The 27,051-nt window shown below is 41.2% G+C and overlaps 1 protein-coding gene across 1 annotated transcript in view; it reads right to left on the bottom strand.

Moving 5' to 3' along the window:
* Positions 1 to 5,353: 5,353 nt before the first annotated feature.
* The window catches only part of myocd (myocardin), a 29,462-nt gene continuing 7,764 nt past the window's right edge, over positions 5,354 to 27,051 (bottom strand). The window contains exons 3-13 of the mRNA XM_063003398.1: positions 16,281 to 16,336; positions 15,770 to 15,845; positions 14,648 to 14,812; positions 11,055 to 11,233; positions 9,822 to 9,923; positions 8,765 to 9,048; positions 8,530 to 8,683; positions 7,475 to 8,413; positions 7,246 to 7,389; positions 5,978 to 6,071; positions 5,354 to 5,940 (exon numbers count right to left, since the gene is read on the bottom strand). Coding sequence (XP_062859468.1) covers positions 5,405 to 5,940; positions 5,978 to 6,071; positions 7,246 to 7,389; positions 7,475 to 8,413; positions 8,530 to 8,683; positions 8,765 to 9,048; positions 9,822 to 9,923; positions 11,055 to 11,233; positions 14,648 to 14,812; positions 15,770 to 15,845; positions 16,281 to 16,336 — 2,729 coding nt within the window. The 3' untranslated portion in view covers positions 5,354 to 5,404. The remainder of the gene's footprint in view (positions 5,941 to 5,977; positions 6,072 to 7,245; positions 7,390 to 7,474; positions 8,414 to 8,529; positions 8,684 to 8,764; positions 9,049 to 9,821; positions 9,924 to 11,054; positions 11,234 to 14,647; positions 14,813 to 15,769; positions 15,846 to 16,280; positions 16,337 to 27,051) is intronic.

The raw sequence follows: 27,051 nt of genomic DNA on the forward strand, positions 1-27,051 counted from the left end.
CCACTTACCATATAGAAGCACTTTGTAGTTCTACAATTACTGACTGTAGTCCATCTCTTTCTATGCATGCTTTGTTAGCCCCCTTTAATGCTGTTCTTCAATGGTCAGGACTCTCCCAGGACCACCACAGAGCAGGTATTATTTGTGCGTTGTGCTGGTATGAGTGGATTAGACACAGTGAGGTATTTAAAACTCCATCAGCATTGCTGTCACTGCTGGACTAAGAATAGTCCACCAACCAAAAATATCCAACCAACAGCGCCCCGTGGGCAGCGTCCTGTGACCACTGATGAAGGTCTAGAAGATGACCAAGTCAAACAGCAGCAATAGATGAGAGATCGTCTCTGACTTTACATCTACAAGGTGGACCGACTAGGTAGGAGTGTCTAATAGAGTGGACAGTGAGTGGACACAGTATTTAAAAACTCCAGCATGTATGTATGTAGAGAAACAGATGGACTACAGTCAATAATTGTAGAACTACAAAGAGCTCCTATATGGTAAGTGAAGCTGATAAAATGGACAAGGAGGTGGTTTTAATGTTATGGCTGATCGGTGGATAACCAAAGTTCATAACCAAGTAAGTACAACACAATAATTTTGAACTTTTTAAATGGTTTGTGTTTATTAAATTCTTTAAAAAGTAGTACAGTGGTGGAGACATACTGAGACGGTTTACATTGTAATGCTGTTCAGTGGCCAAGCAGTACAAAAGCTTTTTGTCCAAATACCTATCTATAATTATAAAAAAAAATAACAATTAAGACAAAAACATGGACACGTTTGCTATACCAAGACTGATAGGGTTCACAAAGTTAAATCAGTTCATCTGGACACAAGTTTGTTGTAGAGATACGTTTCGTCACTCGTCCAAGTGACTTCTTAAGTCTGAGCTGGTGGTGAATACCCCAACCTTATATGCAGGTGATTTGCATAACGACCGATCACTGCCCACTGCATAACAATGGAACCGGTGATCAGGTCCATATGCAAATCACAATGACCGTTAATTACAATGGCCACGTGTGCCTTTCACACATGATTGGGGTATAGCTCCTGTTACGGCGTTGTAAGATGGTGAGAGATGTACTCTCAGGCCCCCTCCTCGGTTCAGGGATGGTCGTTCCTTCTTTGACTCCCCGTTCAAACCACGTTCCTCCTTGTCAAGGATCTGCACATCATCATTAAATGAGTGGCCACTGGCTTGCAGGTGAGCGTAAACCGCGGAGTCCTGGCCAGAAGAGGTCGATCTTCTATGTTGGGCCATCCGTTTCGCCAGTGGCTGTTTAGTTTCCACAGCACCTAACAGCATACACTACGTTACTCTGTTTGTGTCGAGGGACCCGGTCCTTGGGGTGAACTAATTTCTGGCGTAGCGTGTTTTGGGGTTTGAAAGCAACTGAAACACGGTGTTTGGAGAATATCCGTCTCATATAAGGTTGGGGTATTCACCGCCAGCTCAGACCGAAGAAGTCCCTTTCGGATGAGTGATGAAACGTGTCTCTACAACAAACTTGTGTCCAGATGAACTGATTCAACTTTGTGGATTTGTGTATCTGGATTACTGAGCATGCATCAAGAGACTGATAGGGTTTGGTTGATGGTCACATCGGCTAAAAGTAGTGCTTCTTAGGACCGGAAACGTATGCATAGTGAGCGTTCCATCGCTATATAAACGTAAGTAAAAAGGTAAACATAGTCGAGCAAGCTTGGCTGTGCCTGATTACGAGTTTGGGATACTGGCGTTATGTCACATGTACAAAAGGAATTTTGGAATGAGAAGAAAAGAAGGTGCAAACTAATTGGTCGGACACGTTGGCGTAGATTCATGTTGCTTTAAATGTGTTTAAAAACGTGTGCAGGAGAATCTGGGCCTAATCAGACCATGTTTGATCTGTAATGTCTGGAATTTGTTTCACTCTACAATTCTAATGCATAGTTCGCACACTTTACTCGACGCTTTCCATTGTCGTATTTTACTTCTGCAATCAACTGGTAACACAGATGAGAAATCTCATAGTACGCTGGAATGTTTGGAACCCTAATAGAAAACAATTAAATCAGAATGATCTAGACACGTCTAGCACTACAAGCTAAAACGTGATTACAATACAAGCGGCGTCCTATTGTCTTACTTCTTAGAGCATTTAATCTCATAACACACACATTAGATCTAGCTCTTCACAGTTTTGAGTCGGCGAACTGGATCGTCCTACACGCGGTGAGTTGTCCTCAATGCCGTTCGGCAATACGCAACATGTGCTTTTAGCACGCACATACACAATACTACTACATTTATAAAGAAACGTCCACAGGTCTGAAACCTATCGTATCGACGGCCCCGCCGCGGGCGCCTTCGTTCACAGTAAAACAATACAATACTGTATAATGCATTTTATATATTGAACAATGCTGAGAAGAACAGGGAACCTCTGTTGTTCACGTCGTGTATGGAAATTATTGCTCTTTTATTTAAAATGAGAAGTTAGCTTAATAAGGGGTTTCATTTTAACATACCACACAAACGCACATTAAGACGTTTTCAAGGGCTCAAGGCCTCTCATTTTGTTCATTGTCAGGTCCATCTTTTGTGCATAGGTTGGACAAAACTGGGCGCACACACAGTTTGTCTTCTTCAATGCCAGATCTAGGACAAATAAACATCTTAAAAACCATCATTTTACACTTAGCTTGAGGGAATTTCTTTGTCGTTTGGTTTTCTTTGGTGTTTTGTGATTGTAGCTGACTGTAGTCAACCACAAATCAGAAGACAATGCTGCACACATTACAAAGGGATGGCTGTGGAAGGAGAAGGGTACGGGTACTGGACCGGCCTGCCTGCAGTCCTGACCTGTCTCCACTAGAGCAGGGATTTTCAATTTTGTTTACGCAACCCAGGCAACGCAAGCAAAGCTTACTTTCTATGAACAATCTGGTCCCTCTGTGGTTAAAGATGTAGCATAAAGCCTCCGCAAGGGGGTGTTTGCATATACTCACTCGCTTTCTTAACTGCTTATCCAATCAAGGGTCGCGGGGTTGGGGTGCTGCAGCCTATCCCAGCTTTTCAATGGGTGCAAGGCACACAGTAACACCCTGGACGGGGCGCCAGTCCATCGCAAGGCACACACACACCCATTCACCTATAGGGCAGTTCAGTGTCTCCAATTCACCCGGAGGAAACCCACGCAGACACGGGGAGAACATGCAAACAGAAAGGACCCGGAACGCACCACCTGGGGACCGAACCCAGGACCTTCTTGCTGTGAGGCGACAGTGCTACCCACTTAGCCACCGTGCCGCCCCGTTTGCATACAACCTTATTAAATTATTATTATTTTTGTAATCTAACTGCTCGGTATCCTCAGGGGCCAAAACAACTATTAAGTGTTGTGAAGGAACAGGAATATTACAAAGTGGTAAACGCTTTACCGTCCCAACTTTTTTTAGGAATGTGTTGCAGGCCTGAAATGCAGGAATGACTGAATCTTTGGGGTTACCATCCATAAGGTGACTATGGAGTTACGAGCACCTGGTAATGTCTTTCGGTTTATACAGTTTTACGGAATTAGAGCTGGTTGACATATTAAATAAAAGACCGACCGATCGTACATCCGAAAGTGTTCTTTTGGAATATTTTAGCTCGTTCTTGTAAGACAAACGTTAGCGTTTTGGCCTCAATTTTAAAGCTTAGAATAAAGTTTATATTATTATCTCGAGTGAGGATTTGCATCTACTAAATCCTGTTCCTAAACAAAGGAATGTCTGATAAATATCTTTCGTATAAATATCGTTATGAAAATATCCAAACGTCTGAATAAATACATCTGAGACGTGACGTCTTCCGAGATACCGAATGAGTCACACGTCAATAGTATTAGTCATTTAAACACAGCCGTAATGGAATCCAGCAGATAGGGGCGAATGCTAAGTCTTTCTATGATGTTTTATAAAAACACACGTTGACTGTGTAAAAGATGATCATAAAGTGTTATAAGCCTTCAGGATAGAGAATAAAATCCACCAATGAACACAACCGTATTGTTCATTGTCTATATGTTTTGCAAATGGAGACATAAATGAGAATTTTGGACTGGGATCATGGTCATTGTTACATGACATGGGGGGCAGTGGTAGCTTAGATGTTTGCCTACTGGACTAGTAATCTGAAGGTTGCTAGTTTAAAACCAACCACTGCCAAGTCACCACTGCCAAACCCTCAATCGCTTGGATTGTACAGTATATGCTCACAATTGGATAAAAGCGTCTGCTAAGTGCTGTTAATGTAAATGTCTGTAAAAATCAATAGAATGGGTGTCACGGTATGGCCTGGTCCTGATTCCATTCATCAACAAAGAGCACCTTTGCAGAGCCTCATTAAAAGGCATAACATTATGACCACTGACAGGTGAAGTGAATAACACTGATCATCTCTTCATCACGGCACCTGTTAGTGGGTGGGATGTATTAGGCAGCAAGTAAAGAAAAAGAAAAATGGGCGAGCGTGAGGATTTGAGCGAGTTTGACGAGGGCCAAATTGTCATGGCTAGACGACTGACTCAGAGCATCTCCAAAACTGCAGCTCTTGTGGGGTGTTCCTGGTCTGCAGTGGTCAGTATCTATCAAAACAGTGGTAAACCGGCGACAGGGTCATGGGCGGCCAAGGCTCATTGATGTGCGTGAAGCTACAGACGAGCTTCTGTAGCTTAAATTGCTGAAGAAGTTAATGTTGATGTCCTGACTGGCTTAACTGATCTCAGATGATCCTATAACTGGGCACATATTTTTCATATGTATTTGGACCTAGGTAGGTTCTCCAGGTAGATATAAAACCTTGACAGAACTACTGAATGTCAGTCTAAATAAATTAAAATGATTAAAGGGGTGGAAAAAGTAGGAGATAAAAATTACACAGTATCCAAAACTATCTGCAAAGCAATTCTGTGACAAAACTCTAGACTACCGAAGGTGCAGTGTGGGCATTATTGAATATTTACAGTAGCACATTAAAATATATCATTTGTGAACGCTTAAGGAGTGTTTTCCACACTATAAACAAGCAGTACAGTGTAATATTTACAAATGGATTGATAAATGCTATTGGATTTGAATTCACTTTGGTTTGTAGCTTTTTCTTATTTCCAGTAATTTAAACATTCGTTCCCATGATAACAGTCCAAAGCCTTGTCAAGTTTTTGGACTAGCGCAAGCTATTAAGGATTGCAGTCAAAGAGATGCTATAAAAAATAGAATCATTTTATCCTCTTGGCTGTGATCGTTTTTTGGAAAACCAATCAACCGAAAAGCTTTTGTTTTATGGAAGACCGTGGAATAGGATCCTCAATTCTGAACGTGAAGTGCTTACTGCTTTACGATTGCTCTACCTAGCTAGCTGGATATCTTAATTTCACCAGTGCTCAAGATGCAGGTCCATGGCAGAGTTCAGCCCGATGTCGTTCATGTCCAGGAACTCCGTGTTGAAGATGCTGGGTACAGATGGCGCTACGCTGCTGCTGTTGCTGCTGCTACTGAACGCTGTGGCTGAGCTCGGAGGCGTCAAGTCCAGCCATTCCATGCTCTCCCACGGCGACTCCGAGAAGGTCATGCCGAAGCCCTGGCTGTCAGCGGGTACCGGCGAGACTTTGGTGGCCATCGGAGACAGGGGCGTGTCACTGTGGTGGTGGCTTGAAAAAGCGTCACTTAATTCTTCCAGCTGGACCTCTTCGGCTCCCAGTTTGAGCGGGATGATGTTGCCGTGGCGGCCTATGGGGCTGAGAAGCACCTCCAGCTGGTACTCGCTGTGCCCCGCGGCGTGCTCGTATTGTACCTCGGAGAGCGTCGTGTGGCTGTAGTGGTGGTAAAATCTTGGCAAGGCTGTGGCACCTGGGCCAGGGTTGCTGGGAGAGACTGTAACATAAAGGACAACGTAGGTTGTAACAGCACAGCCAGTGATTTATCAGGACTAGCATAGGGTTCAGGTTGTTTTTGAGACCTGTATGCAAGTTTGTATGCTCACCTCCACTTTCAATAAGAACATCGAGGAGTTCATCCATTTCCTGGCTTCTGGTCATCTGCTGTAAGTAGAGTTTTGTTTTTTAAATACATAGAAATTGAGTCTTGATACAGAAATACAAAAATTTGGTCTGTCAAGAAGACCTGACAGGGGTCGCCAATCATTCGTCTTCATCCTGCCCTGTCCTGAGCATCCTTGTCTTTCACACCAACCACCTGCATGTTCTCCTTCACCTCATACATAAACCTCGTCTTTGGCCTGGCGGGTTAATCCTCAGCTTCTTTCCCCCAGTATTACTCACCCTTCCTCTGGACATGCCCATACCATCTCAATCTCTCATCCTACATGCGCTGTCCCTGTAATAAACTCGTTCCTAATCTCGTCCATCGTCGTCACTCTTGACAAGAATCTCAGCATCTTCATTTCTGCAACCTACAGGTCCCTCTCCTGTCTTATAGTCTGTGCCACCACGTCCAAGCCATATAACACAGCAGGCCTTTCCCTTTTACTTTGGAGACACTGAATTGCCCTATAGGTGAATGTGTATGGACTGGTGCCCCGTCCAGGGTGTTACTGTGTGCCTTGTGCCCATTGGAAAGCTGGGATAGGCTCCAGCACCCCCCCCCCCCCTCCTCGGTTAAGAGAGTGAGTGAGAATTGCCTGTCTTGAGGTTGAACCATCCAACCTATTTACCCCTACCATTAATAATGCAGTGACCTAAAACAATCAACTCACAACCCTTTAATGTAATTATTAAATAATTTATGACATATATAATTATTAAGCCCCTCAAACTGACATTAAATTAAAAAAAACAACAACTTTTAATTGAAGTAAATTTATTTAAAAAAAAAATCTAGGGCTAGGGTTAGGGTTAGGGTTAGGGTTAGGGTCTTCATCCCTGCATTTAACACTTAACACCGTACAACCTTCCTTAAAAGAAAATAAAACAGCCCCAGATCCCAGTTCTTGGCTGGAGATTGCTTGACTATGGACCATGTCACCCCTGTTCCATTAGATCATGACCCAACAGGTCTGTTCACAAGCACCAATAAATTGCTAGTCTGTGTTACTGAATGTATATTTCTGACCCAGAATATAAAAAGCTACAACAAATTAATAAATCAAATCCCTAAACCGACATGGAATACTCTATCAGGTATCTTAATGGACAGAGGGCCAATGAACAGGGGTCAGTTTTTGTGTCATAGCTAGAATTGTGTGATCTTACTAACCTTATGCTGAATGTTTGGGCTCTTGGACTTGGAAGACCTTCTTGGGTTGAGGCTATCAGCAGCACCGCATGGATATACCGGTGGCATGCTTCTTTGGTCAGGTGCATAGGAACAGCTCACAGACTGACCGACATTCTTCTGGAGCTGTAACAGGGGACAGTATTTAGTCAGGGGACAGTCTAGCTTTCAAAGGGCAAGCAACTTTAAATCTGTAAATAGTGCTTAGTACCTGCATGCCATGTTGTCTGACACCATTGTAAGGCACCGGGTGAGGGCAGCTGTGATTCGTCAGCAAATAAGAGTGGCTGGGAGAGGATGGCAGGCTGTTTGGTTGAGGGCTGCTTGCGTTCTTGGTCACTGTCGAGTCCTGAGGAGAGCACTGAGGGCTTAAATATGCTGGCAAACCAGAGGGGCTTCTGGAATTGGGTACGTCTAGGCTCTGAAGTCCAGTACCCAGGCTACAGTGCCTTATTGCTTCCATGCAGCTATTCGGGGGCCCATTTTTCAGCTGCTTGCAGGCCACCGGACAGCTCGAGACAACAGGTTCTTGTTTTATGGAAACACCGTAGAAGTTCTGCATCTGGCCTGGGGGTTGCATGTGCAGCGTGTCCTGCAGGCCATGGTTGTGCTTTCGCTTGTGCAACTGCATCCGCAGTTCCTCCACCTGCCTTTGTTCTTGATGTAACTTCCACGTTAGCTCTTCAATCACCTTCTGCTTCTCTACCAGCATCTTGTCCTTCTCTGTGTCCGGTCCTGCTTCTCCGTGCAAGCAGTTCCCCAAGCTTTGGCCATCCTCTGTGCTCAGCTGGGACGGCGAGGGTTGCAGGCCAAACTGTGGGGAGGACATGGTGACATCGCTAAAGCTGTCAGGCAGGGAGTTACTGACAGAGAGATCTGAGGAGGCAGGCGAGATAGGTGGGGTGGATGTGGTACTGCAAAACGGGTAGTATCCACCAGCATGGGACATAGCACCGGAGGAACTTGGAGACTGGTAGGAAGACAGAGAGCCAGTGGGTGTCACTGGGAAGGTCACAGTGGTGATATCTCTAGAGCTGTATGGAGAACATGGGTTGGCGTCTCTATATGGCCTTAGCCTTTCTATGAGAGCTGTCTTAGTGCCTGATACTGGAAGACCTCTGATTCGCAGCTGCTGGCGAAGTTCCGAGACCTGTTGCAGAGACAAGTGGTCAATAGTGGTCTCTACTTAGGGTACAGTCAAGCAGATCTTGGGTTGCAACATACCAATAACCAACTAAAATGCCTCAACATTTGTGAACGTCTTACCTTCAGATCATCCAGGTTAGCAGGCAGAGGTCCTAGTCTGACTGGAGTCATGCTGGATGGGCTGCAGTACGTGGTCTTCACTGGAGATGAGGAGAAGCTGCTCTCGGTGCCGGAGGCAGAACCAGAACTGCACGGTGTATTCTGTTCCATCTGCCTAAAGTAAATTCAGACAAATCTTAGACAGCTGTTCAACTGTTCGTGTCTTGAGGTTTTAACTGCGGAGTCGATTGCTTACTTTATGGACGGATGCTGGTGCATGGGCTGATAGCTGAAACTCTGGCTCTGAGGACACTGGGACTGGTGCGAATGATTCTGCTGCTGGTGCTTCTGCTGGCTGAGGATCTGAAGTTGCAGGAAGAGCTGCTGCTGCTGCAACAGCCGAGCGTAGGCCGAATCCATCGGAGGAGGGGACTTCTCGGCTTTCTGATCCGGTGGAATGTACTGGTGGTACTTCAGCTTCTTTACCTTCGGCTTTACCTCCTTGGGCTTCTTGTGACGGTTCTTGTCTGATGCCTTGGACTGGTTTGTGGAGAGGAGAAGCTAAATTAGTGTTACATTAATAGCACTACTAATCTGAATGATTATCTGAAGATGCTGTGCTCAGGTGGGATGGCGAGGGTCGCAGGCCAAACTGTGTGGAGGACATGGTGACGTCTCTAAAGCTATCAGGCAGGGAGTTACTGACAGAGAGATCTGAGGAGGGTGGGGAGAAGGTGGTACTGCAAAACGGGTAGTATCCACCTGCATGGGACATGGCACCACAGGAACTTGGGGACTGGTAGGAAGAAAGAGAGCCAGTGGGTGGAAGGAGAACAGGGCTTGGCGTCTCTATATGGCCTTAGCCTTTCTATGAGAGCTGTCTTAGTGCCCGATACTGGAAGACCTCTGATTCTCAGTAATCAACATATGCTGCCTGTTTTTGTCCCTAATTACTCCAACCCCAAATCAGAAAAAGTTGGGACAGTATGGAAAATGCAAATAATATAAAATGCAGAGTTCCTTTTATTTGATTGCAGACAGTTTGAACCCAAGATATTTTATGTTTTGTCTGCTCAACTTCATTTCATTTGTTAATATAGGACAAAGCCTTATGTTAACCATGTCCAGAAGCGGCGTCGAGTTCTCTGGGCATGGAGGCATCTAGGATGGACCATCACACAGTGTCCTGACTATGGTTTAATAAGTTATGCCTCTGCCACAACACCAAATTGGATAATTACATGAATTTCCAGGTGTACATGTATTCCTAAAAAGTGGCCAGTGAACGTACTGTATATTTACACATTACAGACCTTCATTATTGCAGGGACAGCGATGGGTGGAGTAGCCTGGCTGTTTGTCACAGATGCATTTTCTTCTTGGTTTTGAGTCGTCGTTTCTCCCATCTGTGATTCCTTGAAAGTAAAGTTTGACAGTTTAGTATTTTTAGAACTGTATGCAGTGATTTTATACTGGAGCTTTAATGTTTGAATTGTAGAACGTCATCACAGGAGTCAAATTAACCTGATACATTTATTTAATGATGTCTTGGTGCGAAGTAACTGCAACAATTAATATTTAAGTGTCATTAATATGAAAAGTGATATTAACACAGTGGTAAACATGCTTCTGTCTCAACTTTTTCTGAGTGTGTTACAGGCATCAAAATATATGTTTATTTATATTTGAATATATTTTGTCAGTGAAAACATTAGAAATCTGTGCTTTGTACTTTTATCTGTTAAATAAAGGTTCAAGATGATAAGATTGATAAGATGACAGATTTAATAATAATAAAAAAAAAAAAAAATAATAATAATATCAGCAATAATAATAATAATAATAATATTAATAATAATATCAGCAATAATAATAATAATATTAATAATAATATCAGCAATAATAATAATATATTAGCAATATAATAATATCAGCAATAATAATAATATCAGCAATAATAATAATATTAGCAATAATAATAATAATATCAGCAATAATAATAATAATAATAATAATAATAATAATAATAATAATATCGGCATTAATAATAATAATAATATCAGCAATAATAATAATAATAATAATAATAATATCAACAATAATAAATATAATAATAGCAGTAATAATAATAATAATAACAATAATATCAGCAATAATAATATCAGAAATAATAATAATACAAATTATAATAACAGCAATAATAATAATAATAATAGTAGTAATAATAATAATAGTAATCATAATTAATAATGATAATAATAATTATAACAGCAATAATAATAATAAAAATACTACTACTAATAATAATATTAAAATTAATGCTCATCATCATATTAACAGTAATTATTACTGGTATAATTATTATAATAATTAGTAGTAATAATGATTTTTTTTTTTAAACCAATAAAAACCCAGAAAGATTGCTGACGTGTTTGGTGCTCATCAATTAAAATCAGAATTTTTCAAATCAGCACTGCATAAATGCACGACTAATTCAGTTTAAGTAAAGTTTAAGTGTATTCTGGTAAATCAGTTCATTTTATCACCTGTGTGGGGTTTGTGGTCAGTAAGGGGGAGGGAACGTCGCTGACCTTGGTCTCCGCTAAGGGTCCGGGTAAGCTCTGGGACTCGTCATTGAGAGGGTGCTCAGGAGACAGGCCGTCACTGCTGCTGTCCTCCTCAAACGCATACGAGTCCTCCTGCTTGGGAAACTTCCTATGATTCACTGAACAGATAAAAATGGACAGCACTGTATCAGAATATTGTAAGTGCTACAAAATGAGTCAAAAACATGATGCACAGAGAGGGAATCTGTTTAATACTGTTTAATAAGAGCTTTGGATTGCGGTTCTGATTGAAGTAAAACAAATCTGATTAACATCATCAGTCAGCGCACGACTGTAAAGCGTGCGTCTGTGTAAATATTTGTGAAACTGTCTTTTTGGGTTTATGCGCACCCGTCTCGCGTTTGATTATGAGTGCGCGTCCAGCGGGGAATGCGTATTCTCTGTGTCTGTGCCAGAATCTCGCTCCGTCTGCCGTTTGTGTTACAGACACTTGCTGTTCTTTTTTTTTCTTCCTTTCTTTCTTTCTAGTCGAAGCACTTGGCCCGGAGGTGCCGTGATGTGGAGAGGGATAGACTGACAGGACCACTTTAAGCTAACAGGACCTTGATAATGCCAGGCAGCTCTGTCCTATCAGTAAGGGTCATGCTAGGGGCCATGAGGGGGACAGTGTGTACTAAGAGTGTGTTCTTGGAAAAGAATAGTGTGTGTGTGTGTGTGTGTGTGTGTAGGTTTGTGTGACTCGTTCGGTATCTGTGCATGTGACTTGCCAAGTGTGTGAGCCCTGGTTTTAATCATGACAGGCGCACTGCCGTCATTGTACCGGGCATGGGTGCATGTGTTCCCTCCCCTCTACACTCACTGTCCATTTTATTAGCTCCACTTACCATATAGAAGCACTTTGTAGTTCTACAATTACTGACTGTAGTCCATCTGTATGCTGTTCTTCAATGGTCAGGACCCCCACAGGACCACCACAGAGTAAGTATTATTTAGGTGGTGGATCATTCTCAGCACTGCAGTGACACTGACATGGTGGTGGTGTGTTAGTGTGTGTTGTGCTGGTATGAGTGGATCAGACACAGCAGCGCGGCTGGAGTTTTTAAACACCTCACTGTCACTGCTGGACTGAGAATAGTCCACCAACCAAAAATATCCAGACAACAGCGTCCCGTGGGCAGCGTCCTGTGACCACTGATGAGAGTCTAGAAGATGACCGACTCAAACAGCAGCAATAGATGAGCGATTGTCTCTGACTTTACATCTACAAGGTGAATCAACTAGGTAGGAGTGTCTAATAGAGTGGACAGTGAGTGGACACGGTAAACTCCATCAGCGCTGCTGTGTCTGATCCACTCATACCAGCACAACACACACTAACACACCACCACCGTGTCAGTGTCACTGCAGTGCTGAGAATCATCCACCACCTAAATAATACCTGCTCTGTGGGGGTCCTGACCATTGAAAAACAGGGTGAAAGCAGGTTAAAAATGTATGGAGAGAAACAGATGGACTACAGTCAGTAATTGTAGAACTACAAAGTGCTTCTATATGGTAAGTGGAGCTGATAAAATAGACAGTGGGTGTAGAAACAAGGAGGTGGTTTTAATGTTATGGCTGATCGGTGTATATTGACCCACCTGTTGAAAGGTCCTCAGTCTATGCTGCTTAAACCTTTGGCAGGTTTTAGAGATACCTTTAATGCTGTCCTCTTGGTGTAACATTGTTTGTCCATTATTAAGCCTATCAAGCCACAATTATGCTTAATTAATACTCAAATCCTGGTAATTCCTAAAAATCTTGCTTTTTTCCCCCCAGCCATCGTATATACAAAAATGAATACCTCGTATAATATAAACATTGAGTCAGCAAAATTGCTAAAACTGTGATACTCCCTCCACCATGCTTTACAGCAGGTCTTTTTTCACCTTAATATAGCACTCATTTTTCATTTTTGACTCATTTTCACATAACAGTGCCCAAAAAAGTCCTTTGGTATGTTTTAAAGATTAATCTAGGTTTTTTGCTGTGACCTGTCCTCTTGGTGTATTATTGTTGTTCCATTATTAACCAGTCAAGCCACAATTTATGCTTAATTAATACTTAAATCCAGGTATTTCTTAAAAATGTCACTTTTTTCCCCTAGCAATCGTATATACAAAAATGCATACATCATATAATATGAACCATAAGTCGGCAAAGTTGCCCAAACCGTGATTCTCCCTCCACCATGCTTTACAGCAGGTCTATTTATCTTTTTTTAATCCAAATGTAGCACTCATTTTTTCATTTTTGTCTCTGTCACAAAATATTGTCCAGAAAAAGTCCTTTGGCAGGTTTTGGTGATTTATGTACGTTTTTTGCTGTGACCTGTCCTCTTGGTGTAATATTGTGGTCCATTATTAAGCCTATCAAGCCACAATTATGCTTAATTAATATCTAAATCCAGGTAATTCTTTAAAAAAATCTCGCTTCCCCCCCCAGCCATCGTATATCCAAACACTGAAGCCTTTTCAGATTCCGTCGAGCTCGCATTTACGCTTCAAAGGCCGTCGTAAAATCTCCAAGCCCCTTTGCTTATTTAAAAGCCTGCAGGTCTAATAATCAAACAAGGCTAGCGGGTCACATGAGCGTCGCTGTCCCTCCCGTCAGACACCTTTGTAGGTGGCTCGGTGGAGCCACATAAATCACGCCGAGTCAAAACAGAGCGGCAAGAGGCCTCGCTGATCCGATTTCCCCAGAAAAGGGTGGGTCCAAATACAGCTGCTGTTTGTCTCAATAAAACATGGAGGGGTAACGTAAACAAACATGCTTGGCGGTATAGGAGACTTATGCAATACGTTTACAGACGAGCCCTAAGGGAAACGTAGTGTTTACTGCAAAGAATGTCTAAAAACATTGGATTTGGCGTGATCTGCAGGGGCCGTGTAGTGCGGTTGGGTAGTATAGTAAACAAGGGTGTGTTCCGAAGCGAAGGGTACAAGAATGGTCAGGAACTATTTTATTTATGCAATTTTAGCATAGCCAATGAATCTACTGCTGCTTGGGGACCCTGATCGCATACGAGGAGGGTATATTTGCCTGACACATGCTCCCTCCAACATGTGCAGAGTCCACTGACCCCTTCATATTCGCCTATACTTCAATGGATTTGCACATAAGGCCAGTCTAGCGTATGGAGAGTCATGCACCGATCTCCACGTTCCTCCACTTCTGTACAGGCACCCCTCAAAGACCCCACCCTTCGTAGTCTGGACTTTCCGCACAGAGCAGACTAGTGGCCAGTTTTGTCTGCTGCAGGCAATGCCAATTGTGCCTGCTAGGGGGCGCCCAGCTAACCAATAGCAGAGCTGGGATTCAAATTGGTAGGCTAGGAGTTACTTAATCTTCTAGGAGTGCAAGTGTTTACAGACCATTCCAGCAAACCATTCCATGCCCCCATTGAACAGCAGAGCCAACGGAACCTTATTAAGACCTGTGCTGTTCTCTTGGTGTATGCCACACATGCAATTAAACACATAAACTGCACATATGTCACATTTTAAGGTGAACTTGGCCTATTTTCCTGATACCTTTCAAAGCCACCTCTTTAACAGTCGAATCGACAGGGATGATGTTCTTCTCCACCAGTTCCAGCGGCCCCGGTCTCAGGGCGATTTTCTCATTCAGGTCGTCGGCGAGCCGGGCACGCTTCAGCTTGCTCCGGGAGTCTTGAGCCGACCCCTCGCTGGCCGGATCTGAACAGTAAACACAGCAGTCGTGAGCGATATTAATCCCGATCTAAAACAATACACAGTTGACGCAGTATAGGCAGCGTTCGTAGCGTAAACAGTTATTGTCTAGATGTCCAAATCCAGACACACCCAAAATGCTCATCACTCATCGGGGATAACGAGGGCTTACACTGCATTGTCGAGGTTTGTCTAATGTAAACAGGCGTGCTGTACAGACGACTGTAAGCAAAAGATGTTTTTTTAATACTGTATTGCAGCAATATTTATTGATTTTTATGTCAATATTTGTATTAAAATATCTGCATGTGGTGAGTTTCTACACTCACTGTCCATTTTATCAGCTCCACTTACCAAATAGAAGCACTTTGTAGTTCTACAATTACTGACTGTAGTCCATCTGTTTCTCTGCATGCTTTTTAACCTGCTTTCACGCTGTTCTTCAATGGTCAGGACCCCCACAGGACCACCGCAAAGCAGGTATTATTTAGGTGGTGGATCATTCTCAGAACTGCAGTGACAATGACATGGTGTGAGTGGGTCAGACACAGCAGCGCTGCTGGAGTTTTTAAATACCGTGTCCACTCACTGTCCACTCTATTAGACACTCCTACCCAGTTGGTCACTCATCTATTGCTGCTGTTTGAGTCGGTCCTCTTCTAGACCTTCATCAGTGGTCACAGGACGCTGCCCACGGGGCGCTTATGGCTGGAAATGTTTGGTTGGTGGACTATTCTCAGTCCAGCAGTGACAGTAAGGTGTTTAAAAACTCCATTCATACCAGCACAACACACACTAACACACCACCGCCATGTCAGTGCCACTGCAGTGCTGAGAATGATCCACCACCTAAATGATACCTGCTCTGTAGTGGTCCTGTGGGGGTCCTGACCATTGAAGAACAGCGTGAGTGTGTTTAATGTGTCAATTAAGTGTCATTAATTTTCGCTGGTAATAACTCACCTTGTAGAATGTGCATACTGACCAGCTCGGACTTCTCTGGTCTACTTCGGATTTTATGCTTTAAATAATCTCCAGTCTGCAAAATGTTGACAATTAGCACAGTATCTAAAACATAACTGGCACAATTACAAATCAGAATATTAGTATATAATCAAATATTTTGTGTGTAAGGCGGTAAATCATGTAAAATGTCTGTTAAATGTTCTGTTTTATGCATTTCCTCCTCAATCTGACTTCCAATCTAGTCGTATCCAATTACCCCATTATAATTTGGCTCTACCGGTGCAGACCTCCACTCCTGAAACGCACTAATTCCCATTATCCCCCGTCTCTGTGCGAGCGCCATCGACCAGCCAGTAGAGGTCATAATTGCAGCATGTGTGCCAACGTAGGCATCTGAGTACAATATCAGAGCTGACATCTAAGCGCTGGTGGGCACAAGGCCTCTGCATATCATTCTGACACACACAGAACATGCCAAGTGGCAAACAAAGTGACGTTTAGCTCTTACCCGGGAGCGTTCCAGACTTTTTCTTTGCTCGTGGAATGCGGCCGGACTCTTCAGAGCTAAAAAAAAAAAATAGAAAGGAACTTAATAAATGTGACGAATTCCTATCGGCGAGACTGTCTGTGCGCTCGCAGTCAATATATAACAGAAATAAGAGTTGGCAACACCTTTGCTGGCCGGTTCTGCCTTGTTGATTGCACTGCGCTCAGTTCCAGGCCAGAATGAATTGCTTGTCTGATTGCTTTAATAAATGTGAGAACAACATCTCTTGGGCCAAGTATTTGGGTAGTTCACAGAGTTGGAGTTCGGTGATTAGATGTAATGGTACAAATTGAAAGAGAACGGTACTTAACTTGAACGGTGTATAACTTAAAACTTAGCTCGTTTTTGCTGCCGTTCATCTTGCCGAATAGTAAAATTCACGGTTTGTTGTTGATCTCCCTTAGAAAGCAAATCACATACACTTGCAGAGGTGCGTCGTGTAAATCCGGTGTTTCCCACCCTTCATACCTTAAGGATGCGCTCTCGGGTGATAAGTACGATGCGGTAAAATGTGTTCAAACCTATTCCTGGAGCTCCGCCTGATTAGCAGCACTAATGATGCTGATTAGATTAGAAAAGTACGATTTCTCTTAAGCTTCGGGCTAAGACATCATCCAGACTCCTTGTCTTATCATTAAACCTCTGAGAAAGGAGGGGGGGGGGGGGGGGGGCACAGAGATCTGTTAATTACAGGCGACCTAAAAAGTCACTAAATGACTGATGATGCAGTTTGGTAAGAACTAATGACGTCATGTTTTAATTGGCTGCCATGCACGAGATGTGATAAATATATATAGCGGTTAGCGATTCATGTACTTGTCTATCACAGGAGTATTACAGTATGACAAAATTGTACGGCAACCCAAGTAGCCAAGATGGTTAAGGACCTTGCTCAGACGCTCAATGGTGACTGGCAGAGCTGGGATACGAACTCTCAACCCTTACTTTAGTTTGATAGCCCAAAGCTCTACTCACCAGGCTACCACTGGTAATCAAGGTCGAAACCCAAATATATGTTGGACACATCTTCTTAATATAGTTTGCGAGAGCTAATCATTCAACCATTAGTAACGTTTGCTATAGCTATCATAGCTACCAGTTACCAGGAAAGTAAACGTTAATGTCTTCATGATATTTCTGTTAGAGAACCCACGTGAAGTCACATTATCAATCATAATGTCAATAATTGTAGTGATTGTAGTGAGATTTTTTTGACAAATATTGGCTTTTTAAAATAAAGACTAACATTTTAATATGTAAGATTAAAATAAAGCACTTCCAATACCCCCCCCCCCCCCCCCCCTAACCCTAACCCTAACCCTAACCCCCCCAACGTCCTTTCCCACTAGATTTAAACATTGCCAGCATGCTTCTACAACTTTTATAGGATGTTCTGAAACACTATTATGGTGCATGAGGTGTATATAGGTGGCTTTACTTAATAAATGATACTTTATAAATATAAAATAAAAAAATCTATAAATCATCATTAAGTATATAATATACATCATTTATGTATTATAAATATAACTTTATAATGCTCTCATAACTTTATAGGATGTTTTGAAACACTATTATGACATTATGGTGCATGAAGTGTATATACTGTAGGTGGTTCTACTTTGTAATAGATAATAAAATAAAATGAATATAATTTATATATTTATAAATATAACTTCATAACACATCTAATAAAACTTTATAACACTTCTATAAGATATTCTGAAACACTATTACAGTGCATGAAGTGTATATAGGTGGCTCTACTTCATAATGGATACTTCTAATAGAACAAATAAAATGTATATGTTTATTAACATTACTTTTTAATGCTTCTATAGGATGTTCTGAAGCACTATTGTGACACTAGTGTGGTACATGAAGTGTGTATATAGGTAGCCACTTCATAATAGATACTTCTATGAAAAAAGGGAATAAAATGTATATATTTATTAATAGAACTTTATAACACTTGTTATAAAGGGTGCATGACTGTAACGCTGGGCTAGGACAAGACTGTAACGCTGGGGACGGACACACTTGCGGAGACAAGACAAGACAGACAGACAGGACCAAACGCATGACCTATGCTAAATGCTAAGCTAAATACTAACTAGCTATCTAACTAAACGCACATAATGTGACTAAACCTATGCCAAGCCAAATGCCACACTAATCTTAACACACAAACAATGCTAAGCTACACTAATGCTAATTTGCTAAACACATGAAACCTAAACACTAGGCTAAGCTAACACTAACTAACAAGAACATGACTATGACTATGACTATGACAAAGAGCATGGGCTGACTAACAGGAGCAAACAGGCAAAATAGTCACCAAAGGTTGTTGCCAAGCTTAAATCCCATGAGCTCATTAGGTACAGCTGTGGCTAATTAGCCAGAGATCAATCACAAAATGGGCGTTGGCTCTACACTGAGAGTGCTCCCAGAGAGAAGGGCGTGGCACATAGGAGCACAGAGAGAATAGATTCATAATGATGATATGTACGTATATACAGTAAGTGGAGGTATAAGATGTTCTGAAGCCTTATTATGGTGCACTTACACTCACTGTCCATTTTATTAGCTCCACTTACCATATAGAAGCACTTTGTAGTTCTACAATTACTGACTGTAGTCCATCTGTTTCTCCGCATGCTTTGTTAGCCCCCTTTCATGCTGTTCTTCAATGGTCAGGACCACCACAGAGCAGGTATTATTTAGGTGGTGGATCATTCTCAGCACTGCGGTGACACTGACATGGTGGTGGCGTGTTAGTGTGTGTTGTGCTGGTATGAGTGGATCAGACACAGCAGCGCTGCTGGAGTTTTTAAACACCTCATTGTCCCTGCTGGACTGAGAATAGTCCACCAACCAAATATATCCAGCCAACTCCGCCACGTGGGCAGCGTCCTAGAAGATGACCAACTCAAACAGCAGCAATAGATGAGTCTAATAGAGTGGACAGTGAGTGGACACGGTATTTAAAATCTCCAGCAGCGCTGCTGTGTCCCCCCCCCCCTTCTTGTCATATTGAATGTTTGGACGGGTGGATGGCTAATTTCGCTGTAATTGTACTTGTTGCAATTTATAGTGACAATAAAGTTCTACTACTACTACTACTACTATATGGTAAGTGGAGCTGATAAAATGGACAGTGTTTTATCCTCGTCGTAACACAGGGCGCAAGGCAGGAAAACCCTTGACAGAGGAGTAGTGGATCGGGGTAATGGACCGCTGCACCACCCAAACAAAGCCTTGTTGGACAGTTATGTGATATCTTAACACAAAGCTATATTCCAAGCTTCTCCTGGACAAGATAGGGTGAAATAACAGTCATGAAAAGCCAACGAGCACATCCCGGCCACACGCCAAACAGCCCTGAGAGGCCTGACTGCTGCTTTTGAGTGTCTAATAAACACCAGATGTTTCTGGGATGATGTATACAAGGGGCGCACATGCCGGCCATCCTGCTCAGACAACAAATTCTCGTCATGTCAGCTTTTTATAGGGCCCTTTAAAAAGTAAGGTGCACTTTGATCGAGCTGGGAAGTTAAAACATCAAAAAAAAAGTGAAGAGATTTGATTGTAAATCTTCCCATTCTTACAGTTCCAATGTTAGACCATGCTGGAAAACATACTCCTCAAGCAGATGTGGAGAAAGTCATAATGGTGCAGATTGTACAGCTGTTTTTAATGAAGTCTCCGATGTTGTGCTAACAAATACTCTCCGGTAGCTCCGGTGTAAAAAGCTCTACGATTCATCTGTATTCACAAGAGTACATGACACGCCGCCTTACAACATCATCCCATAAACTGCTTTTATATTGTGCGGGGATCTTACCATGGTGAAGCCTAGATCTGAAAACGAATACTTGGCATCTGACTTGAAAGCATCTGACATACCTTGAAGCTCCAGAGGTTTATAATAAAGTGAAGAAAATCAAGGCCAGGCAGCATTTTTGAATGTCTGAGGTAAACAAACTAGACGGGCCTTGCAATTTATTTATGATTATTACACCGATCAGCCATAACATTAAAACCACCTCCTTGTTTCTACACTCACTGTCCATTTTATCAGCTCCACTTACCACATAGAAGCATTTTGACTGTAGTCAATCTGTTTCTTTACATGCTTTGTTAGCCCCCTTTTACCCTGTTCTTCAATGGTCCAGCAGCTGCTGGAGTTTTTAAATACCATGTCCACTCACTGTCCACTCCTACCTAGTTGGTACACCTTGTAGATGTAAAGTCAGAGACGATCGCGCATCTATTGCTGCTGTTTGAGTCGGTCATCTTCTAGATCTTCATCAGTGGTCACAGGACGCTGCCCACGGGTCGTTGTTGGCTGGATATGTTTGGTTGGTGGACTATTCTCAGTCCAGCAGTGACAGTGAGGTGTTAAAAAACTCCAGCAGCGCTGCTGTGTCTGATCCACTCATACCAGCACAACACACACTAACACACCACCACCATGTCAGTGTCACTGCAGTGCTGAGAATGATCCACCAGCCAAATAATACCTGCTCTGTAGTGGTCCTGTGGGGGTCCTGACCAGAAGAACAGGGTGAAAGGGGGCTAACAAAGCATGCAGAGAAACAGATGGACTACAGTCAGTAATTGTAGAACTACAAAGTGCTTCTATATGGTAAGTGGAGCTGATACAATGGACAGTGAGTGTAGAAACAAGGAGGTGGTTTTAATGTTATGGCTGATCGGTGTATTTTTATTTTGAATTCATGTATAAACATTTAATATCTCTATATTTGTAACGATTGGGCTAAGACATGACAAGAGGGGGCGGACACACATGCAGAGATGCTGCTAAACAATGTGTTTAATGATAACGAAAGACAAGACCAGACACACTACTACACAAACTATGCTAACTGCTAAGCTAAATGCTAAACTAAACACACATGAACTATGCTAATCTAAATGCTGATGCTAAACATGAACTAAATAATCCATACTAGACCCTAAGCTAAGCTAACACCAAGCATGAACGACACTTAACAAGACTTCTGAGCATGAACAAGAGCATGAACTAACTAACAAGAGCATGGACCAACTAACAAGAGCATGGACTAACATCAAGAGCATGGACTAATTAACAAGAGCATGAACTAACTAACAAGAGCATGGACTAACTAACAAGAGCATGGACTAATTAACAAGAGCATGAACTAACTAACAAGAGCATGGACTAACTAACAAGAGCATGGACTAATTAACAAGAGCATGAACTAACTAACAAGAGCATGGACTAACTAACAAGAGCATGGACTAACTAACAAGAGCATGGACTAATTAACAAGAGCATGGACTAATTAACAAGAGCATGGACTAACTAACAAGAGCATGGACTAATTAACAAGAGCATGGACTAATTAACAAGAGCATGGACTAACTAACAAGAGCATGGACTAATTAACAAGAGCATGGACTAATTAACAAGAGCATGAACTAAAAAGAGCATGGACTAATTAACAAGAGCATGAAGTAACTAACAAGAGCATGAACTAACTAACAAGAGCATGAACTAACTAACAAGAGCATGGACTAACTAACAAAAGCATGGACTAACTAACAAGAGCATGAACTAACTAACAAGAGCATGGACTAACTAACAAGAGCATAAACTAACTAACAAGAGCATGGAGTAACTAACAAGAGCATGGACTAACTAACAAGAGCATGAACTAACTAACAAGAGCATGGACTAACTAACAAGAGCATGGACTAACTAACAAGAGCATGGACTAACTAACAAGAGCATAAACTAACTAACAAGAGCATGGAGTAACTAACAAGAGCATGGACTAACTAACAAGAGCATGAACTAACTAACAAGAGCATGGACTAACTAACAAGAGCATGAACTAACTAACAAGAGCATGGACTAACTAACAAGAGCATGGACTAACTAACAAGAGCATAAACTAACTAACAAGAGCATGGAGTAACTAACAAGAGCATAAACTAACTAACAAGAGCATGGAGTAACTAACAAGAGCATGGACTAACTAACAAGAGCATGAACTAACTAACAAGAGCATGGACTAACTAACAAGAGCATGAACTAACTAACAAGAGCATGGACTAACTAACAAGAGCATGAACTAACTAACAAGAGCATGGACTAACTAACAAGAGCATGGACTAACTAACAAGAGCATAAACTAACTAACAAGAGCATGGACTAACTAACAAGAGCATAAACTAACTAACAAGAGCATGGAGTAACTAACAAGAGCATGGACTAACTAACAAGAGCATGAACTAACTAACAAGAGCATGGACTAACTAACAAGAGCATGAACTAACTAACAAGAGCATGGACTAACTAACAAGAGCATGGACTAACTAACAAAAGCATGAACTAACTAACAAGAGCATGGACTAACTAACAAGAGCATAAACTAACTAACAAGAGCATGGAGTAACTAACAAGAACATGGACTAACCAACAAGAGCATGAACTAACCAACAAGAGCATGGACTAACTAACAAGAGCATGGACTAACTAACAAAAGCATGGACTAATTAACAAGAACATGGACTAACCAACAAGAGCATGAACTAACCAACAAGAGCATTGACTAACCAACGAGAGCATAGACTAACTAACGAGAGCATGGACTAACTAACGAGAGCATGGACTAATTAACAAGAGCATGAACTAACTAACAAGAGCATGGACTAACTAACAAGAGCATGAACTAACTATAAAGAACATTAACTAATTAACAAGAGCATGGACTAACTAACAAGAACATGAACTAATTAAAAAGAGCATGGACTAAAAACCAAGAACATGGACTAATTGACAAGGGCATGGACTAACTAACAAGAGCATGAACTAACTAACAAGAGCATGGACTAACTAACAAGAGCATGAACTAACTAACAAGAGCATGGACTAACTAACAAGAGCATGGACTAACTAACAAGAGCATGGACTAACTAACAAGAGCATGAACTAACTAACAAGAGCATGGACTAATTAACAAGAGCATGGACTAACCAACAAGAGCATGGACTAACTAACAAGAGCATGAACTAACTAACAAGAGCATGGACTAACTAACAAAAGCATGAACTAACTAACAAGAGCATGGACTAACTAACAAGAGCATAAACTAACTAACAAGAGCATGGAGTAACTAACAAGAACATGGACTAACCAACAAGAGCATGAACTAACTAACAAGAGCATGAACTAATTAACAAGAACATGGACTAACCAACAAGAGCATGGACTAACTAACAAGAACATGGACTAACCAACAAGAGCATGAACTAACTAACAAGAGCATGAACTAATTAACAAGAGCACGGACTAACTAACAAAAGCATGAACTAACTAACAAGAGCATGGACTAACTAACAAGAGCATAAACTAACTAACAAGAGCATGGAGTAACTAACAAGAACATGGACTAACCAACAAGAGCATGAACTAACCAACAAGAGCATTGACTAACTAACAAGAGCATGGACTAACTAACAAAAGCATGGACTAATTAACAAGAACATGGACTAACCAACAAGAGCATGAACTAACCAACAAGAGCATGGACTAACCAACGAGAGCATAGACTAACTAACGAGAGCATGGACTAACTAACGAGAGCATGGACTAATTAACAAGAGCATGAACTAACTAACAAGAGCATGGACTAACTAACAAGAGCATGAACTAACTAACAAGAACATTAACTAATTAACAAGAGCATGGACTAACTAACAAGAACATGAACTAATTAAAAAGAGCATGGACTAAAAACCAAGAACATGGACTAATTGACAAGGGCATGGACTAACTAACAAGAGCATGAATAACAAGAGCATGAACTAACTAACAAGAGCATGGACTAACTAACAAGAGCATGGACTAACTAACAAGAGCATGGACTAACTAACAAGAGCATGAACTAACTAACAAGAGCATGGACTAATTAACAAGAGCATGAACTAACTAACAAGAGAGTGGACTAACTAACAAGAGCATGGACTAACTAACAAAAGCATGGACTAATTAATAAGAACATGGACTAACCAACAAGAGCATGAACTAACCAACAAGAGCATGGACTAACTAACAAGAGCATGGACTAATTAACAAGAACATGGACTAACCAACAAGAGCATGAACTAACCAACAAGAGCATGGACTAACTAACAAGAGCATGGACTAACTAACGAGCATGAACTAACTAACAAGAGCATGAACTAACTAACAAGAACATGAATCAACTAACAAGAGCATGGACTAATTAACAAGGACATGGACTAACTAACAAGAGCATGAACTAACTAACAAGAGCATGGACTAACTAACAAGAGCATGGACTAACTAACAAGAACATGAACTAATTAACAAGAGCATGGACTAACTAACAAGAAAATGAACTAACTAACAAGAGCATGAACTAACTAACAAGAACATGAACTAATTAACAAGAGCATGGACTAATTAACAAGGACATGGACTAACTTAAGAGCATGAACTAACTAACAAGAACATGAACTAATTAACAAGAGCATGGACTATTTAACAAGAACATGGACTAATTAACAAAGGGCATGGACTAACTAACAAGAGCATGGACTAACTAACAACAGCATGGACTTACTAACAAGAGCATGGACTAACTAACAAGAGCATAGACTAACTAACAAGAGCATGGACTAATTAACAAGAACATGGACTAACTAACAAGAGCATGGACTAACTAACAAGAGCATGGACTAACTAACAAGAGCATGGACTAATTAACAAGAACATGGACTAACTAACAAGAGCATGAACTAACCAACAAGAGCATGGACTAACCAACGAGAGCATGGACTAACCAACGAGAGAATGGACTAACTAACGAGAGCATGGACTAACTAACGAGCATAAACTAACTAACAAGAGCATGGACTAACTAACAAGAGTATGAACTAACTAACAAGAGCATGGACTAACTAACAAGAGCATGGACTAACTAACAAGAACATGAACCAATTAACAAGAGCATGGACTAATTAACAAGAGCATGGACTAACTAACAAGAACATGAACTAATTAACAAGAGCATGGACTAATTAACAAGAACATGGACTAATTAACAAGGGCATGGACTAACTAACAAGAGCATGGACTAACTAACAAGAGCATGGACTAACTAACAAGAGCATGAACTAACTAACAATACATGGACTAACTATTAAGAGCATGGACTAATCAACGAGAGCATGGACTAACTAACGAGAGCATGGACTAACTAACGAGAGCATAGACTAACTAACGAGAGCAATTACTAACTAACGAGAGCATGGACTAACTAACGAGCATGAACTAACTAACAAGAGCATGGACTAACTAACAAGAGCATGAACTAACTAACAAGAGCATGGACTAATTAACAAGGACATGGACTAATTAACAAGAGCATGGACTAACTAACAAGAGCATGGACTAATTATTAAGAGCATGGACTAATTAACAAGAACATGAACTAATTAACAAGAGCATGGACTAACTAACAAGAGCATGGACTAACTAACAAGAGCATGGACTAACTAACAAGAACATGAACTAATTAACAAGAGCATGGACTAATTAACAAGAACATGGACTAATTAACAAGGGCATGGACTAACTAACAAGAACATGAACTAATTAACAAGAGCATTGACTAGTTAACAAGGGCATAGACTAACTAACAAGAGCATGGAATAATTAACAAGTACATGGACTAACTAACAAGAGCATGGACTAACTAACAAGAGCATGGACTAATTAACAAGTACATGGACTAACTAACAAGAGCATGGAAGAGCATGGACTAACCAACGAGAGCATGGACTAACTAACAAAAACATGAACTAATTAACAAGAGCATGGACTAACTAACAAGAACATGAACTAATTAACAAGAGCATGGACTAATTAACAAGGACATGGACTAACTTAAGAGCATGAACTAACTAACAAGAACATGAACTAATTAACAAGAGCATGGACTATTTAACAAGAACATGGACTAATTAACAAAGGGCATGGACTAACTAACAAGAGCATGGACTAACTAACAACAGCATGGACTTACTAACAAGAACATGAACTAATTAACAAGAGCATGGGCTAACTAACAAGAATGTGGACTAACTAACAAGAGGATGGACTAATTAACAAGGGCATGAACTAACTAACAACAGCATGGACTAACTAACAAGAACATGAACTAATTAACAAGAGCATGGACTAATTAACAAGAGTATGGACTAACTAAAGAACATGGACTAACTAACAACAGCATGAACTAATTAACAAGAGCATGGACTAACTAACAAGAGCATGGACTAATGAACAAGAATATGAACTAATTAACAAGAGCATGGACTAATTAACAAGACCATGAACTAACTAACAAGATCATTAACTAACTAACAAGAGCATGAACTAACTAACAAGAGCATGGACTAACTAACAAGAGCATGGACTAACCAACAAGAGCATGGACTAATTAACAAGAGCATGGACTAACTAACAAGAGCATGGACTAACTAACAAGAGCATGGACTAACTAACTAACAAGAGCATGGACTAACTAACAAGAGCATGAACTAACTAACAAGAGCGTGGACTAACTAACAAGAGCATGGACTAACTAACAAGAGCATGGACTAACCAACAAGAGCATGGACTAATTAACAAGAGCATGGACTAACTAAC

This window comes from Trichomycterus rosablanca, chromosome 10 (genome assembly GCF_030014385.1).
Source record: "Trichomycterus rosablanca isolate fTriRos1 chromosome 10, fTriRos1.hap1, whole genome shotgun sequence".
NCBI classification, from domain to species: Eukaryota; Metazoa; Chordata; class Actinopteri; order Siluriformes; family Trichomycteridae; genus Trichomycterus; species Trichomycterus rosablanca.